The 20,362-nt window shown below is 38.4% G+C and overlaps 1 protein-coding gene across 4 annotated transcripts in view; it reads right to left on the bottom strand.

The window, feature by feature from the left end:
• Positions 1-20,362, bottom strand: part of LOC140540747 (teneurin-1-like) — a 260,632-nt gene that overhangs the window by 26,028 nt on the left and 214,242 nt on the right. For all 4 annotated transcript variants that reach the window (XM_072663175.1, XM_072663174.1, XM_072663173.1 and 1 more), the window contains one exon: positions 189-343. In XM_072663175.1, coding sequence (XP_072519276.1) covers positions 189-343 — 155 coding nt within the window. The remainder of the gene's footprint in view (positions 1-188; positions 344-20,362) is intronic.

Below are 20,362 nucleotides of genomic sequence, written 5' to 3'. Positions count from 1 at the left end.
GTAAGAACACCAATTGAGCAATTGTTTTCAGCTGCCTGTGTATATATGAAGTTTAAATGACTTATTTAGATGCAAATATTTGGAGTTACTGCTCAAGGAATACATTATGCTACACACATGGATAATGGAAAAGCAGAAGCATATTAAAAGCACAGAGCAGTTTATATGTGAATATGTTGTGTGCACACCTGTGTGATGTCCATGCGGGCGTCACAGCTGAGAGGCTGGGTAGACATCAGACCATTGGACCCGATGAAGGTGGTCAGCACCCCTCTCTCATTGATCTTCTGAATGGTGGTCCCATCCACAAAGTACACAAATCCCCTCTTGTCCACTGCTATACCTGCACAGGGAGCAAAGTTTTTATGAGTGTGTGTGTGTGTGTGTGTGTGTGTGTGTGTGTGAGTGTATGATTTAGAGACAGAGGAGAGAGGCTTATCCCCATTCTGTCAGACACTCTGCTCAACAAATGTCACTTTCAACAAACTCATTGCACCGTGGCAATGTAATTATATTTCCTTTCCATAGAACACTAAAAGGATTATAACAATGCAAAGGAAAGAAAATAAGTCATTTGTGAGATTAGATTCTAGGAGTAAGGCTTTGAAAACAAGAGTGCTTAGGACTGCATAAAAAGCGGGGGCCGGCGTTGGCGCATTGCGGCAGGATGGGCCTTTTTCCTCCCGCTAACTGGATGGTGCTGAGCGGAGAGCGGGCGGCACGGGAAAGCCAGAGTGCACGTGGTGTAAAGGTTAGGGCGTGTGATGAATCATCCTGGATGGGCGATAGGCAACCTTCAGCTCGCATTTCCATAGACCTAAATGGGCCCTTCACTCAGCCACGGTGACTCACTTTCATGATGAACCGGCACCTTTCCCCACAATGCACGCCGTTCAGCCTTTTATGACTGGAGTGCCGCTCCCTGGCCCTCTGATCACTCAGGAGGAAAATGAATCAGTTGTGCATATGCAGGAGGATGGAAATCTCATGCAGGACTGCAGGATGAGATGCCACGGAGCAGCAGATCCACTGTTACACCTTAAAGTGAGAGTAAAAAAAAAAGCCAAACGCCTTGTGCCAAATCATTAACTGAGAAGTAATGGTAGCTTATATCCAAGTGATTGTCCATTACAAGTACAATGCACAGTTAAAAACAATGTCATCAGCTGAAGAGTGTCAGAAACCACAAGAATTGCTGTCGTAACAGACTTAACTGTAACAGAGTCTAAGCGTTATCTGTGTAAAATAAAACTTTTATTCTAAACCCAATTTATGTAGCTGTTACATTCCAACCTTATTTCAAACTATCCAGTCTTTTTCTCTCCAAGTTGGCTTGGAGAGTTGACTTGCTAGCACGGCACAGCGTTGCCAAGTTTGCAGACTTTACACCACTTTAAACTGAAATCAGGGAAGAAATAGATGAAGTTGGCAGGTATTTTCAAAATGTCAGCTTAAATGATTGATACTTTGAGTGCAGACAGTAAATGAAAAAGAAAACAAATCTTCTTATAAATGCATATTGATCTTGGTATTAAACGCATGGACAGGTGTGTACAGGCTGGATAACACTTTACTTAGTTTATTGTAGATGCCTCATAGATGCTCACCTGACGTTCAACTAAAAACCTATTAAATGCAACTGAACTCTAAATTTAATGTAAATGATTGTCTACTGAATGTAAACCTACACATAACCCTAACCCTTACCTTGACCTAAAGTTTAGGGTTAGATTTAAGGTTTAGATTACGGTTAGGGTTGGGGTTGGGATTTAGGGTTAATTTAAGGATAAGGATAAGGTTAAGATTAGGGTTAGGTCAGGGGTTACTTTTAATATACAGTCATTTACATTCAATTGCATTACATTCGAAGAGTTTAATTGCCTTTAATGGATGGTTAAATATTAGTTGAATGTCAGGTGAGCATCAAGGCATCTATAATGAACCATTTAAGAGATACCGGTATGATACGGGTATATTTAGATAAAGACAACAGTACTACAGACAATTTCTTTATTTATTATAGAACCCTTTAGGTTAAGGTTTCAACACACTTTTTCTTCAAACACCAAAACACATTCCAATCTAGTTTCAGTTTCTGAAGTGTGGGTTTGAAGGCACTGGACTTCTGTGTATATATGTTTATATATATGTATATATGTATATACATCTGTTATTTTTTAAGTATGGAAATAAAAATTAACATTGTATAATTAGTCTGTGCAGTGGTTCCTTGTCCTGGTCCTGGAGTTTTCCCTGACCTGCATTTTTCAGTGTTTTCTCTGCTCTTAACACACCTCATCCAACTAAATGGCTAATTACCAAGCTCTTCCTCAGCTGAAGTGGTATAAGAAAGAAAACACTAAAATATGCAGGACAGTGGGGTGCTCCAGGGCCAGGGTTGAAAACCTGTTTATGAGTAGTAAATGTTCCAGTATAGTGGTACTAACAGCGCAAAGACCCTCAAATGAATATCTTATTTCATGAACATATATAGGCCACAAATCATCACAGGCCAGCATCTTTGTCCTGTAATCCTCCATTACTAGCAAACCTAGTATCCCCAGTGCTAAACTTAAGAAGCAACATGGACAACTTCAGACCACCAAATATATCCTGACTGTTCAAGTACATCTGGGGAAAGGAGAAAACTGTGTAGCTTTTATTTATCACTGAACGACAACAATTATGTTGAGTCAATGAGTCAACACCCTATGTGGGACCTCCTTTTTCTTCTAACAGCACAGGTTCAGAATGCTCTCAGAAGAGAGACAAAATATAGAGCAATGGAGAACAAACAGGCAACAAAAACAGCCCACAGCTTGCACCTTAGCTTCAGATACAGCACGAGGTGATGCAATCTGCAGGCGGGCACCCCTGCTGGCTGCAGTGGCACCACATTTGTCATGCTGTTTTATGTGGGGGCATCTCTAGCCCCCCACCTGCCCTCCACGTGCGGCACAGGCCGAGCCTGAGCCTTTTGACTTTCCCTGCAGTAGGACTGTCCTCTCTTTGCACGGCTAATGAATTCCGCTGGCTGTCAGGAGGCGACACAACAGGGTCAGCACATTGCTTCTGCGTGGCAAAGGTGAACCCGGCGCCGCTGCCTCCTGGCCCCTTCATCATCCGCCCGACACTGATAGATTATATGGCAGAGTGAGGCAAAGGCTGCTACCAGCAACCCCACTTCTAACCCCCCAAACCCCACTAACCCCCCTGCTTCGCTGTCACTACCTGGCCAAGACTCTTCAGCAAGTATCTACACCTGTAACCAGAATCACTCAGCGTGAGTATAGTCTCCACAGGTTTTTGACTTGATCTGCAAGGGCATGCATCTCTTGTCTTCTGAAGCCTTGATAGGCTTATGTTGTTAACATTGCTTGCAACTGGTATTTGTCTTCTCATTGCATTGCCTTTTTAATATTTTTAAACTCTAATTGTCATGTTTTCATACTTTCTTTCATATCATTCTTTGTGTATTAACCCTATCTTACCTTATATATCTAGATATCTTCTTAATTATTTAGGTGAACAAAGCAGAGTATAAACCAGTGGTATACGCTCTGCAAATCTGAATACACCTAGGCAACAGATTATTGTATTCTAAGGACTGTTCTACATTAGCTCGCTCAGAAATGTCAATACTAACAAGACCTGCAGAACCTGCGTAGTTATCATGGCAATAAGCCAACCACGGCGGGTCAGATATACAACTAACTAACAGCATTAATCTTTTGGAGCAAGTAATGCCAATAACTTTCTAGAAAATCACATCAAATATAATCAACTGTTAGTATTAGCTAGTGCTTAACAGTCAAACCTCTATTTTGCCTGTGGTCTTGTGCCTATGACTACAGCCAAGTCAATAATGTCAATATTTCACAGTATTCTATGACTTCATTTTATTTATTTACAATTAACAAACTTTTCATGAAAAATTCATTAACAAACTACTAGATGAGTGAGTTGTTATTTACTGCTATTACACATTTTAACTGGTATTTTTTTCTCATTTCTTTCTTTCTTTTTAATGTAAAAGTAAAAAATAAACATTACTCAGACCAAAAGAGTCGCAAAAGAAGATAAGTGTTCCCAAACTTTGTAGCCAGTGTAGACTTTAGGCAGTGGCTTTTTGGGCTCTAAATACATTTTATAATAAAAATTGGCATTTCAGGTTCTAATTGTTTGGGTATTTTTAGGTCATGGTGTGCAGTATCAGGAACATTCAATCAACAGATACTTATAGATATTTAGTCAAACTTAGTTTCTGACTTTCTGAAAAATATATAAAAGTGATTATTTATGTTTGCAATTAATTCCCATTACAGCAGCACAACACATTAGCTGTATTTTTTCCTGACAGATTTTCAATAAAAAAAACAGCTCGGAAATGCCTCGGGTAACCGTTCCAGTCATCTGTCACACCATGTGTTTTTTTTCTCATTTTTTTAATAAATGCCTGATTTGAGCCTACTCCCACTGGGAGCATTCTTCAACATTAATAACTGCAACAGATTTGGACGAGGGACTGAAAACTGTTATTGACAACTTCTCAACAAATTTTCAACTTGGAATTACTAAAGAAAATGATCCTAGTCTGTGTTGATGACTTATTTTTTTTCACACAGTTTTAACACCAGTTTCCAGCATTTTCACACTGTGCAACAAACCTGATGTCACATTACCTAAAATAACTACATATACAGCTAACCAGTTTTGGCTCTGTGCTTCTAACCCGTTCCCATTTTAAGTGTGCGTGAATAATTAAATAAATAAATAAAGAGATAAATAAATAAATTAATAAATATCAGCTGGCATAATTTGTTTTCATGTTTCTGTTTAAAAATGGGCTGCAATCTGCATGGAGAACGGCTTGTGTCACAGATTTGACTTTAATGTGATGGTCTCAAAGGGCCTGGGCTAATCTAAATCCAATTAGCAGAGGGAGTGGAGAGCTTTTTTACAACCAGAGCGTTGCCTCTGAGACAAAACGCAGCTACAAGCTCCCTCTTTCCTCTTCTAACCAGCAGTGACAGCTATTGTCGTCGCCTCTTGCCATTTGACAATTTTACACCTCAGAAGCATGAGGAAAGGGGGCTTTAAACGGTCTCAATTACTGATTTCTTTTTGAAGTAAACCATATTCCCTCAATTTTCACTGAGCTGATTATTAGACAAACAGTAATTCGCAGTAGCTGCTAAAACACATGCATGTTGTATGTATTTGGGTTGTGCAGCAATTGTCTTCCTCTTCTAGGCTACCCAAAAAGGACGTCATAAAAGAGGTCATTTATGAAGAGAAACCTGAGTAAACTGTTTGTGTCAGTGTGTGTATGCAAGTAGCAGTGTGTTCATGACATCAGGATGTGGTTTTCCCTTTTCTCCGAATGTGCACGGCAGCTAGTTCTTCACAGTTTGAGGGAACGTTTTCTATGCAACAATGTGGCAGGAAGCAACACCTCAACAATGAGCAAAATTACCATCCGCAGCAATATTTGTGATTGAGAAGATGATGAGGCATTTCAATGCTCATGTGCAGCACTGATCAAAAGGCAGCTGTGATTTTAACACATAACTTCATCATTAAATTATAGCACTGATAGAAAGAAATGCATTCTGAGCCCAAGAAAAATGCAACCTTCTTGTGAAATACATGCCTCATATGATGAGTAATTTTCAAGACCAGGAGCGGCAAAATTACATTAGTGTGAAAAAGAAAGAAGGGGTTTGTGCCATGATGCATTCCACATCACCTTTTACACATGGTGGAGGCAGTATTATGGCTTGAGGAGGTATGGCTGCCAATGAAACTGTGTCTCAAACATGTATTGATGATTTGACCGCTGCTATAAGTATCAGAATGAATTCTGAGGTGTACAGAGCTTTACTTTCTGATAGCATGGTGCTTTACAGTACAGATGGGTGGAGACTCTATGAATGTACTATGAAAGCTATTCAAGAGGTTCTTAAAACAAAGAAACAAAATGTTTTTAAAAGGCAGTGTAAGGGCGGAAGGCCCACAAACAAATAACAACAAAGGTGGCTGCATCTATAGCATCTCAAGGCAGTAAACTCAAAATGTGATAGATAATTTAATAGAACATAACATAATATCCAATCAAAATGAGGTTCGATTTAAATGTAACATAAAAACAGCAGAAAGCATTTACTTAGACAATTAATCAGAAGCTTTAACTAGTAAATAGAGTACCATATTAAATGTACTGTATTTACTTTTAATATTAAATGCTTTACCTCTGTTACAGCTTTCATTCTCATTGGGTGTTTTTTTTCCAATTTTGTTTAAATAAATATGCAGAGAGTATTAGAAGCTTCTGACCATCCAAGTAAAATATGATCTCTCAAAGACAAAAGCTTTAAGCCCAGTGGGAAAATTTACATGATTAAAATATGTCAAGGTTACACATGAATAAAATGTGTTACATCAATTCTTGCCAAAAGTCAACTTACAGATAGCAATTGGGGTGATGCAACATATTTTCCTGATGTGTAACCAATTGAAACAATTGCGTCATGAACCATGTTTTTTCAGAGCACTGTTTATCTGATGGGGGTTGGTGGTCTTCCAGGTTTTTCATGGTGTTCTTTTCTATATCTCTTTGAATTATTTCCAGACTCCAGTTAAACTAAATTTTGTTTTACTTTCTCTTTTCTTATACAAGTGATTTATTCTATATATTATCTCCTCAGAAAAATCTCACACATATCTTTTATCTAAACCCTTAAAAAGGGTCTGACATGAATTTAGAATAAACTTTTCCCATTTTAGGTCAATTAGAGGTTAATTAAAGACACACCTGAAACACACTGCTTCTTTGTGTAACATCATGGGAAAGTTGAAAGAAATCAGCCAAGATATCAGGAAGAGAATTGTGGACTTGCACAAGTCTGGCTCATCCTTGGGTGCAATTTCCAGATGCCTGAAGGTGCCTTGTTAATCTGTACAAACAATTATACGCAAGTACAAACAAGATGCCAATGTCCAGTCATCATACTGCTCAGGAAGGAGACAGGTTCTGTGTCCCAGAGATGAACATGCTTTGGACCGAAATGTGCCCAAATCAACCCAAGAACAAAAGCAAAAGACCTTCATTTTTGGAGACATGTTTTGTGGTCTGACGAAAGTAAAATTTAACTGTTTGGCCATAATGACCATCATTACGTTTGGAGGAGAAAGGGGGAAGCTTGCGAGCCTGAGCATGCTATCCCAACTGTGAAACACAGGGGTGGCAGCATCATGTTGTGGGGTTGTTTTGCTACAGGAGGGACTGGTGAACTTCACAAAATAGATGGCATCATGAGGAAGGAACATTGTGGAAATACTGAAGCTCAAGACATCTCAAGACATTAGCCAGGAAGTTAAAGCTTGGGTGCAAATGGGTCAAAGCATACTGCCAAACTGTTTACAAAGTGGCTTAAGGATAACAAAGTCAATGTTTTGGAGTGGCCATCACAAAGACCTGATCTCTGAGCTGAAAAGGCCTGTGCAAGCAAGGTGGCCTACAAACACAGCTCAGTTACACCAGTTCTGTCAAGAGAAATGGGCCAAAATTCCTGTCAACTATTGTGAGAAGCTTATGGAAGGATATCCAAAACAATTGACCCAAGTCATACAGTTTAAGGGCAATGGTAACTAATAGCTAATAACTAATAACTTTTACTAATAAAATGTATGAACGTTTGACTTTGAAGAAAGTAATAAAAATTACCATTAAACATCCCATCTCTCATTATTCTGGCATTTAGCAAATAGAAATAACTTTGGTAACCCTAATTGACCTAAAATGGGGAACGTTTATTCAGATTTCATGTCAGACATTTCATGTGAGAAAAAAATGCATGTGTGTCTTTTTGGTGTATGTAAATGTCTGGTTTCAACTGTATATGAGATATGTACATGATAAACAAGAAGCCATGTTAATGCTTATTTTGCTAGTATGGACCACAGCGATTGAGCTGAAAGGGGGAGGCAAATTAAGAAGGCTTTTTGGGTTAGAGGTTAGTCTGGCTTCGAGGTGAGTGTGTAAAGATGAGAACCACACCCCCCCTCCAGTAGCTGAGGTGAGCAATAGAGAGGAAGGGAAGAGATGGGGGGGTGGTGGGTAGGAAGTCACAGAGGTGGGGTAAGAATGGAAGGTTTATATAGGGCTGAAGAAGAAAGTTGGGGCCTCTTAATCTCCCAAAATTTAACATTTAACAATTTAATATGTCATAACTCTACTAAGATTGAACTGAAATGGTTCTTCTTATACAAGGGAAATTTTAGGTTATACACTAGGTTCTATATATAAACTTAAAAAAATGGTTTAACATATAATCAAAAGTGGTTGACCTAAAATAGCTTAGAGTGTGTATGAAAAATCCTTTACATGCATGAACACAAGCATCAATCTTGTCAAAATGTTTAACAATTCACAATAAAAACCTCACAGTTACATTTGTGTTGTCCAATTCTGCCTCCTAGCTATTGCCAATTGAATCATTATGAGAGTTATCTCTGAGGCACTATTGCAAGGAAATATAAGATAAGGCGCACGTATTTGTCACTGTACAGCAAAGTGTGTCCTCCACATTTAACCCATCTGGCAGTGAACACACACACGTGTTAGGGGCAGTGAGTACACACACACACCCAGAGCGATGGGCAGCCAACTCCAGCGCCCGGGGAGCAGAGAGGGTAAAGGGCCTTGCTCAAGGTGGCAGTGGCAGCGCCCAACAGTGGCAGCTTGCCGAGCCCGGGAACCGAACCCACAACCTTGTTATCGATATCCCGGCGCTCTAACCGGCGCTCTAACCGCTCTATCTTGGCATGTTTGCTATTACTATACTCCCCTTTTGGCTTGGCAGATAATGTTAATGCCATGAAGAAGCCTGTTGACCTCAGAGGATATAAATATGTTTGTGTTATAGATGTTGGCTAACTTAAACTAATATTGGAGGAGAATTTGTACTGTGTGAAGTTAGCCTATGGGCTACCTTTACTGCAGCCAGTTATTGCTAGGTTAAATACTGTCTTGTCTACTTGGACGCAAAATCCCTTTCAAAATCATTTAAGCCCACATTCATTACGTTTATTAAAACTGAGTTTGAGACAAATAGGATTTACTTTTTTCCTGACATTTCCTGATATTTAAATCATTCAACTTCATGGCTTTTGCTGATGGATTCCCGATACCATCATCAGTTGTCTCAAACCTCCACACAGCGGGACTGCGGCTATTGTATAACGTTCCCACCAACGCTGCATAGATCATTCCAGTCCATACTGAGAAAAAATTAAGAAGGAATATCACATAGGAAAGAGAACAGCATAAATAGAATGTGACATACTACTGAATTTCAACATAGTCCAAATTAATTATACGGTATTATGCTATTACATAAGTACAATGTTCTTCTCGGCATGATGCTTTTGCGCACGGCTTAAAGCCGGAAAACCTAAGACCGCCTCCACAGAGCAAAGCAAACGTGTGTGTGTGGGATAACGACATGCAAAATGGTTTAGCCCTGTATTTAGTAGGTGCATGCTGTTACTGTAATGAAGGTGGCTGGCGGACGTAAATGCTGACTGGATCATAGATGGTGTGCGCCCGGTGTGAAAAGGATTCTGTGTGAGTGAACTTTTGCCTTAGTCTCTTGCCTCCCCACCTCAGGGGAAAAATTTAGCTCATTACAAGCCTGCGGCCTATTGTTTCCCCCAGATCATATTTCACCTATTACCTCCCACGGCAAAAAAAAAAAAAAAACAGAGAAAGAATTTTGAATGTCTGGCTCGAATTGAAAATGTGATAAGATAAGGAAAGGCAATTACTCACACTGTGTGCCTTAGCAAATTCAAACCGGTAAAATAAAAAAAGAACGTTTCAACAGTTGATTTAAACCGGGCCCTATTATTTTGGAAATGGCACTGAGGTAGGCCATGTGTGACCAGAAGAAACAGACTTGCAATGTTGAGCCAGACACACACACACACACACACACACTGTGGGTGAAAGTTCTGTTACAGTTGAACAAGTGAAACAAGTACAGTGAAATTATAGTGAAACAAATGAACAGACTGAAACCACTATAGGCAATGTAAGCACTGGCCACATACCATATAGAAACATTTTTCACACCAACCAAGGACTTTCATGAACTTTGAACCCAGGATGTTATGTTACCTTATCCCCTAGCATTCCTAGCTTTGCCTTATGCAAAACAGGGCTTGTTTACTCCACTTAAACCACATCTATATCCTCTACATCCTCAAAGTAACGTTAGACTTCCGCACACACCCAAAAATTTTATCAGCTCCGTGCTGTAAATCATGTTAAACCAGAACCCAATAGCTCTTTATTTATTTGAATATGTTACAGCCTTACCTTCAGAATTTAGTGTTGCTTTATTTTCTTGAGTCAAGCTCATTAATGACGATATCATAAATTTGCTTAAGACTAACCTCATGATAAATGCTCGCTTTGAATTTCTGACTTAGAGTGCACAGATGCACAGATACCAGTTTTTCCTTTTCAATACCAATATCAGACTTTTGAGTATCTGCCGACACCGAGTACCGATACCGATATCAGTTTTCACCCCTTACGATGACACTTGGGCTTGGAGATCGATGTCCCACATATGGGGACTGTTATAACAGGTGACGTGTCTCCACCAACGTCAATAACAAATCTACTTTGTGCTAAAGGGTATAAAACGTAAGGCTTTTCTTTGTCTAGGGAGAGAAAGCAGAGGGGGACTGAGAATTGGCAGACAGTCTCCACACTGTACTTTTGATGTACATGTAGAATGCACAGATAACACTTTTTCCTTTCCAATACCGATATCAGCTTTTTAAGTATCTGCCGATATCGAGTACCGATACCGTTATCAAGTCTGACATAAATACTCAACAGATGGCCATAAATCCTGATATTTATAGTTTTCCATTTTTTATAGGTTGTATTTTTTTTATATCTTATCCCAAATAAGATATAATAAGCTTGTGAGGTAAATTCATCACATATGCTGTTGTTCATAGACCTGAAGTTGGGGTATAGTATGGAGAGGATCCTATGGGCTCGGGAAAGGAGAGCGAGTAAGATTGTGTATTCAACGTGCTTTGCCCATGGAACTCTATGAGACTGATTATGCGTTCTCATACTTTCCAATGTACCTTACAGAGATATTGTGTCTTCATGTGTCTTCATGTGTACTATGTATGTTTGAGCCAAGGTGGGGACTGACTTTCACCACTTATGATGACACTTGGGCTTGGTGATCAATGTCCCACATATGAGAACTGTAACAACAGGTGACGTGTCTCCACCAACGTCAATAACAAATCTACCTTGTGCTAGGGTATAAAACGTAAGGCTTTTCTTCGTCTAGGGAGCGAAAGCAGAGGGGCACTGAGAATTGGCAGACACTCTCCACACTGTACTTGATTGTAATAAAATGTTTCATGACTGCAACTGAAAAACGGTGGTCACTAGTCTCCTTTCAAGAGAAGACCATACAAGAACATCTTACTTGAAAGAACCGCATTTACTGGCTGAGTAACTGCACATTTGAAAAGTTTCAGAGCTATGTAAAAATGAAAATGGCCACAATGCAGACAGCTTTTTAATTGTCATTTAAAATGCACATTTCAGAGCAGCCACAAAAAAGTGCTTATGTAGCAATTTCACATTCAGGTACACGTTTCTATGTTTGCTCAGAACCAAAGTAATAGGTGTGAAAGGTACTGTCCGAACCATGGTCTGAACCAAAGGACCAACATGTGGTCCGACCAAAAGAGGTGGTCTCAGTTTGGCTCAACTGAACCATGGTCCAGTTTATTTGCAGTGTAAAAAATTTTTTTTGGGATGATTGGTTTTGGACCAATTACAGGAAGTTGAGTCAGGCTATAGTCACACATCAGACAACAAAAGAAGAAAAAGAACCGGAAAAGCAGCAAAAAGTAGTTGCCAGGACTTGCTTGCCATTTTATCAGTATCAGTAATATAATTACTGAACGACAATGACTGTGCAACTGTGATTGGTGCTGCTGGTATAAATCCCATAAAATTAGGAAGAAAGTGGTAAAGAAATTATTATGTTTATTCTTTTTTTCTGGGAACAGCAACTACCCGCTGAATTGACAATGCACCATTGTCATATGCATGTCCTTCTACAAACCAATTAGGATCAAGTACAGTCAGATTCAGTCCATGTAGGTGATGATGCTGGGATGTAGGTGTACCATGCATGCATCAAATTATTTAGTGCACTTGCAAAAATGCAGTGTGAAGCCAAAACTAAATGTTCAAAGTCCAATTGTTTACAATGTACCAAAAAGACAAACTTTCATCCGAACTTTCAGGTGTGAAAAACCCTTAGTTAACCTCTCATTTCTATTTGTCTCCTAATCCCTGTGTATGCAGTTCAGGAATGTATGGCTTCTACAAACAAGTATCGCATGTAGGACACTGTGTACCCTATTGCTGAAACATGAATGGTTCTAGATTTGCATATACTGCTTTATTTGGGGTGTGGAAATCATCACTTCAAGACATCCATTGTGCATTACATGCATAGAGTATGGAGCCATTTCAGATCCCCCCAAAGTTAGAAGGTTAGCTAACATAGTCCCCCTGTGAACACCAGAAGCAACCTATAAGTGAGTGTTCCACTGTTTTGATCACTCAGTCACACTTTAATGAGAAGAGAGACCATAATAATGACTTATATGAGTGACATGACATATAGCCACCTGCGCTTTGTCTCGTCCTTGCATGGCCTGCTGATACTATGTCCACATTAAAAGCAATGGGTAATGTTATTAACATCCATAAATAAAGTAGTTCATACTTGACTTGACTTCAGTATCATAAAATCCATGGGACTATATGGATACCATGGGCTCTGTAGCTCTTTACAGTTGTGTAATAGAGTGTTATCTAGTAACTATAAAATACTGCATGTGAAGGAACAATAAAATGATTCTTGCCATAGGGGGCCCTCCAGGCAGCCTATGCGACTTCTGCAGTTTGAGTATATAATGATCAACTGGCTTAAAAGTTGCATTAATCACTGGCAAAAACACAAGCATGTTTTAATTTTATATGGCCTTTTTCACACGTATAGCTTGAAATAGTAAGTTTCAGTTGAAAGTGTGGTTCATCCATTTTTAATCACTACCACGTTTGTGTTTGCACATAGAAAAGGAGATATTTTATGATATCTCTAATTTGATGAACAGTTACTGTTATGTGCACAACAGTCTTGATTTTCTGGAAAGAAAAAAAAAACATCCCTTTTCATTTATGTCACTGAAAAAGCGCACAATAGTCACAATAGTGGCTACAGAATTCAAACAGACAAAAAAAAGGTCTTGGAATTTAACATATTTCAAACACAACAATTGGTTGTTCATGAATAAAAAATATTTACTTGTTCTGGCAAAGAAGTGTGTTGATGTAATACATTTTATTCATGTGCAACAACTTGACACATTTAAATCATGTAAATCCTACCCTTTCTTTTGTCAGTGTAGAATGGAAACAATTAATCCTTTGAAAGCGAGTTTTTTGGTGGTAATCCATTCAGATACTTTGGCAATGGCTGCTTTAACTTGTTCAATTCTGCTGCCAGTAGTTATACTGACTCAGAGCTTTCTCTGTTACATTACATTCCAATTTGCAAAGTAGATTTTTCCATCTACCTTAAATAATTTATTATGTAACTAACAATATAATTAGTTTGTCATGAAAAGCATCAATGCTATGATTTTTCCCCCCAAAATCTCGATCCTTTAACCATAAGCACAGAGTACCTTTTTTCAACTTACATCTTATATTAGTATTAGTTTATCAGTATTATATTATTAACCATTGCAATAAGTCCAGAACATCTGCGATCTGCTACTTAAATTTTAAGAATAATAAGTCTTCTGACATATGGCTAAAGGTTTGTGAGCACCTGCTCATCCAATGCTTCTTGACTGACTGATGGCAGTTACTGATGAGGAAATATTTATGCTGGATCACAAATGCAAATTTTTTTTTTGTTGGTATTCAATGCAAAATTCACAAATAATATTGAACAATAATCTGTCCAGACTCTAAGGAGCACCTACTCTATTTAGCCAGACAATAGGTTAAAATCTTTACCAAATGAGTCAGTGTAAAACTTCTCCAGACAAAGTTAAAACTGTATTACTTGAATAAAGGCTACTTACAAAAGTTTGTATGTCAACAATATAAAATGATATGTGCAGCTTTCACATTGGTGAGTTTATGGCTGTACTATACAGATATTAAGAGTTACGTTAACTCATTAAATCTTATATAGTCTGTACTTTACATCATTTTGAATGCTGGCAGTAACACTACACTTTAGACAGTATGTGTTTGTTGAGGCTTTTATTATTGAGTTGGTGAGCTAACCCTGTTGGCCAGATAATAAAATGGATCAAAAGTAAAAAATAATATTTTATATTTTGACTGCTATAGTTTTCATTTGTTGTTCACTGCTTTGCTTGCTTCACCAGAGATACTAATTCCCATGATTTACAGAATATTTTTGACAATATTAATATGCTATAATATAGGATATACTATATCAGACTCAAAGCTGAAACACAGTAAATGTGTCTTTATTATTAAGTGCATACTTAGATAACATACTCAAAAACGAAGCTAACACACATTCAGATACATGAAACATCTTCAACATCTGTTGAAGCCCACAACAAAGCTTCATGACAAGCCTGCAGATTTAGCCTAAAAGTACATTGGGCTTATTTAAATCTTAAGAAAATATTTAATGAGAACTAAATTGCAGTCGCACTTCAAAAACATGGCTTAAAGTGAACACCAAACGAGCCAGCCAACGCACCGAGGGAAAAAAAAAAGAAATCACCTTCTGACAAAAAGACTTCTTTTATCAAGGTTACTATGGTTTGCATCTGTGTAGGCACTGAGGAGGAAAATCCAGCCTTGCTTTGGCTGTTCATAACTTTAATGATGAAAATTAGCATGGCTTTCCTGATCGGACTGATGATCTGACTGAGATCTAACACTTTTTTTGTGCCTCGCTTCAAAGACAACATCAGCTCCCAAACGTACGTGGCCAGTGTTAATGGGATGATAGAGAGGAGATAGAGAAGTTGGTGTTTCTACTATTTAGCAATACTCAGGCCTAATTTAATGAAAACTGTTTTCGTGGTGATTTTCCATGTATTCTGTCTTTATTTTGTGTGCTGTATTTCACTGACAAGACGATACAACCACCTGCCCAATATTAAGTAGGTTCCATGGACCTCTTAAGGTGTCCTGTGGTATCTGGCACCAAGACATTAACAGCAGAACCATTAAACCCTAAAAGTTGAAAGGTGGGGACCCCATTGCTCATATCAGTGATCCCTGTTTGCCTATGACCCTGTGACCAGTTCATTGTCTTTCCATGGACCACTTTTAATAGGTACTGACCACTGCATACCAGAAAAAGCCCACTAGATTTGGAGATGTTCTGATCCGGCCAACTAGCCATCACAACCTGGCCCCTCAGATCCTGACACTTTCCTATTTTTTCTGTTTCCAACACATCAACTTCTGTTCACTTGACTTTTTACTTTCTGGCTAATACATATAACCCACCCCTTGTCAGGTGCAATTAACGTTATTCACTTCACCTGTCACCTGGATTTAACATTATGACTGGTGTAGTTAGTAGTAGTCTACATTTTCGTCACCTTTGATAATTGACACAACTGGAGTTACCATTGCTAGTTTGTTGCAGCTTTATAGGATAGTGGCAAAAAAGGAACAACATTCAACCCCCTGAAAAGTTGTAACTCAATAAAAAAATTAGCTACCTTATCTTTACATTTTCATGCAAGTGAAAAGTCACACTTTGACCCCTACCTTGTTTGGTATAGACTAATCAAAGTGTTTTTGTTTTTTACTCAAGTCCAGCACTTAACTAAATTATGGTCCTTTAAAACCATTGGTCTCAGTCTACTTGGAATTCAACAGTTGTTTAGATCGCTGCAGGTGTGAATGCGCTTTTACAATGGTCTGCACTAAACAAGGGAACACATCAGAACACGTCAGTGCTGCCTGCTCTAACATATAACATGTTCTTACAGCACGCACTGCCGAGAAAAAAAGGCAGAGGAGACCTTAGATAATAGAGAAGAAATTAAATTGATTTTAATACATGAATCGTGGAATGCATTCTTGGCCAGGCATCAGTGACTAGATTGGGTACATTTTAACTGAAAAACCATTCAATCGTGAAGAGACAAAGATCAAGTTAGGTTTATTTTTTTGTACTGCTTTGATTATGATTTATGTAGACTTTGACTTTCTGAATTCGCCACATATTGGGAAAGATCATACATTTCTAACAAGAATTTATGTAGTGGATAGATCTGGATGTTATACTGTGAAAAGCAAGTAAAAGTTTTTAGTTTTTAGTATTAATGGAAGTAAAAGTGTAGTGCTTTTATCCTGTAAAATCCATGACAATGGACATCCATGTATGCAATTTAGCTTTTCCAATGAAAAATCAAACCAAATTAAAAAAAGACACATACAGCCCTTATTCATTAAAGTTTGCCATGTTCTAATCGGATCAAAAATATACTGAATAAAACGCTACCAATTTTTTTTTGTATTCATCAGTATCATCTTTGGTACCTCTAAATGATCAAACTCCCAGTTTGAATGTGTATATTTAAGTGTATGTGTTTTAAAACCTGGAAAATGTGAACCACAGTAATATCAGTAATAACACCAAAATAGATGCCGGATAAAAAGGCAAGCCACTATGTGACATTATCACAAAACATTATCACATTATCACAAAACAGAAGTATTCAAGGTATGGCTTTTTGCTTTTTGAGCTACATCAGTAAAATCAAGCTAATCATTGATAAAGGAAAGAAAAAATCCTCTAATTCCATACTAAAATGATGGCACACAAAAGTATGATTCAGTCAGGGAACCTTGCTGTAGTAGTAATTACTACTATTGCAAAGTTCCATGACTGAATCATCATTTTTGTGACTTTATTGGAATTAGAGGATTGCCACCTTTTTTCACTGAATAGTCTGATTTTATTGATGTAGCTCAAAGCAAAAAAAAAAAAAATACCTTCAAGAAAAGACACACGCTGTTTATCCTAAGAACATTCCCTTGGTACATCAATTTCAAATAATTTCCTTAATAACAAATATTAAGGGATTTTGAGCTGTGCCCTACAATTTATCTTAGTTTAGGTGTCTTATGGTTTCCTAATTTCCTGTATAACCTGTCCAATCTGGCTAAAACAATATATTAAGAGGTGGAGCATGTAAGGATCAAAGTGACAACAGTCCCAGGCGTCTAACGGTGCGACCGCTATCACTGACAATCTTCTGACACTTAGAAGAAGGATTCTGTCACCTCCCCCATGCGCCCATCAAACCTATTCTGCTCTGTAATGTGGCACAAATAAAACAAGCTATCCCTCTAACAGTCTCCTGGTGTTCAGGGACACTATGACTTCAGCCCATGAATGAGAGGAGTCCTCATCCAGCATGACACAGAAACTGTCTCCATGGCCGCATTAGTTGAAGAATGTTCACAATTATGTTTGGCACAACCTAAAGTGATGGAGTACCATGGAGAAACTGGATGTTCTCCAAGAGAGACATGGTTACAAATGGAACATGGAGAGATAGAGGTTAAATCTTCTAAGTCAAGGCTATTATTGTGCTGCTCAATGAAACGAGGAGATATCACACAGATTTGTGTTTATTGTGTTTGCCATCTTTTTCCCCTATCCCTGTATAAATTCATTATTTATAGGCCATTATTTAACTATAATTATTTAGTATGTAAATAATAAGTAATAAAATGACACTAATAACTCAAGGAAAATAAGACCTATTAAGGTTTATTTTTGACTTATCTTAATCACATTTTGTCCAACAGTTTCAAGCTAACCCCTAAAAGTGATGAAAAGCAGTGATGGAAATTCAACTAGATATAGATTAAGCCAGTTTCTCATGGTACCAGGGTAGTCCCTGCTGTTCATCAGAAAAAAACATATGCCATGGACTGTGAATTCTATGGTTACAACAGATGGCAAGTACAAAGGTATTACACTTTCGGTTGTAAATTAAGCAATATACATGTCGGATATACATGCTCATTAACAGACTTCTTAATTAATGAGCCACGTTATTACAAACTACTTTGCATGTGCTCATAGAATATGCCTTACCGGTTATATTTCTTGACGTCTATAACCTAATGTTAACATAACACTGATTGGTGTAAGACACCAATTATTATTCAGAATAATCTGATTTATTTACTGAATGTTTGTGCATGTTTTACTATGATACAGAGGCATTTACTGTGACTGGGGCACAGTTTAGAGGTAAAACCAACAAAAAACTTATAATCACTTCCACATGTCAGGCTCATTTCCATGATTATACTAAAACATCACAGAAACAACTACAACTTGGGTAACTGTAACACAGATTGTTTCATTAAAAATGTAGGTAATTAAGATCCAGCATTGGGTCCTATACTGAAAAAAGTAATGAATTGAATTTGCCTGATTTAATTATCCCATGAAGAAATCATATACTGCTTTTAGCGTCTGTACATTTCTGCATACATGTCATCACTGTCATATAAAAAACAGTTCTCCAAAATGGCAACTTTACTGTAGAAGGAAAAAAGTTTCTTAGCCTTCAGTGGTGGCTCAGTGGTTAGAGTGCCGGGATATCGATAACAGGGTTGTGGGTTCGATTCCCGGGCTTGGCAAGCTGCCACTGTTGGGCCCTTGAGCAAGGCCCTTTACCCTCTCTGCTCCCCGGGCGCTGGAGTTGGCTGCCCACCGCTCTGGGTGTGTGTGTGTGTGTGTGTGTGTGTGTTCACTACCAGATGGGTTAAATGCGGAGGACACATTTCGCTGTACAGTGACAAATACATGCACCTTTACCAATAGAAGGTTGATGTAAAAAAGAAAAATATTCTCTTCAATATTCTGAACATTTTTATTGGACTATGTTAAGCACAGCTGTCAGATTCCAATTGTCAAAAAGTGAAAAACAAAATGAGCAAAAATAGAAATACAGTGCTTTTGTGTGACAGCAATGATATGATTTGTAAAATAGAATGAATGCCTTTTTTCATTATAAGCTCCATTGTCCTTGCACTAAACACCCTAAAATATCCCCAAAATTGAATAAATTGAAATAACAATAATTTTTGAAAAAAAATAATTATTTTCAAGAAATATATAACAAACATTTTACATTTACAGTGTAGCTAGAGAATGTAGTGGACTCCACTATGGCCCATAGATGTCAAGCATTTGCCCTTATTGTCCCACAAACCAATATGTAGGTGGTTTGTGATGGCCAGAAGTGGTGTCTGACAGCATCAGGTTGTGGTGAACTAACCATGTGTAACTGCACTGCCATGCCCCATTTTCTTGTCTTATTCAAGCCATACTTCTGTCAATCAAGTTGGCGGCCACACTTGCACAGGACAAGCGGCAGCCTGCGCGTGACAGTGACGAAACACTGTCTAAGAGCCTCCTGGCACCCTTTATTGATTCACTCCTTGATTTAGCAAACAGTGAGCTTAAGTAATCCCTCATAAAATGGCCCATGCATTCTCATTCAGACATCTTAAATGTCCCTCCTGGGCAAGCTTCTTGCTGCAATGTTTTTTTTCTTCTTCCTCTGGCGTGGAGCAAGTGGCAAATCATAGATAACATGACAGACGCAATACATCACTGGGCCCGAGTGTGTTAAACGAACTAAAAATGTGAGCTCAACTTGTAATTCATTATTTATGTGTAAAGTGTCGCTTGGCGATGTCAGATCTGCTCGCGTTCAGCTTTTCTGCTGATAGACCAAACATATTTCTGTAGCTCGAAGCAGTCAGATACCAAATAATTACTTTCAGTCCCTTACCAAAGAGACCACGTTTCACCCAACGGAACCATCATGTTTTTATGCACATGCATGGCTCTGGAAGCGGCCCATTTGCAGACTTGGAGGAACTATATCTCAATATGCTTGCTTTCTGTTTGGTAATGGTGGAACAAAACCCACAAAACCACACGTGATAAAACAAACTCATCCCCTAGAGAAGTTGACCAAACTGCTGTACTGTGGTCATGCCTCACTAAGCCTTTTTATAGCAGAACGGTGAGAAAACCACATCACCATGGGAGCGAGCAGTGAAGTCGAACCAGCATTTAGGTTAATGTGGTCCGGTGTGACAAAAATAGCCCAGGGAGCGCTGACTGTAGGAGGCTCTTCCGTGCAAATATAAGCTGTACTTTTTCTTTTTACTTGATTCGGGTGG

Source organism: Salminus brasiliensis, chromosome 19 (genome assembly GCF_030463535.1).
Source record: "Salminus brasiliensis chromosome 19, fSalBra1.hap2, whole genome shotgun sequence".
Classification (NCBI taxonomy): Eukaryota; Metazoa; Chordata; class Actinopteri; order Characiformes; family Bryconidae; genus Salminus; species Salminus brasiliensis.
Note: the sequence above shows the minus strand (reverse complement) of the source record. Positions and strands in the feature narration are given on the sequence as shown.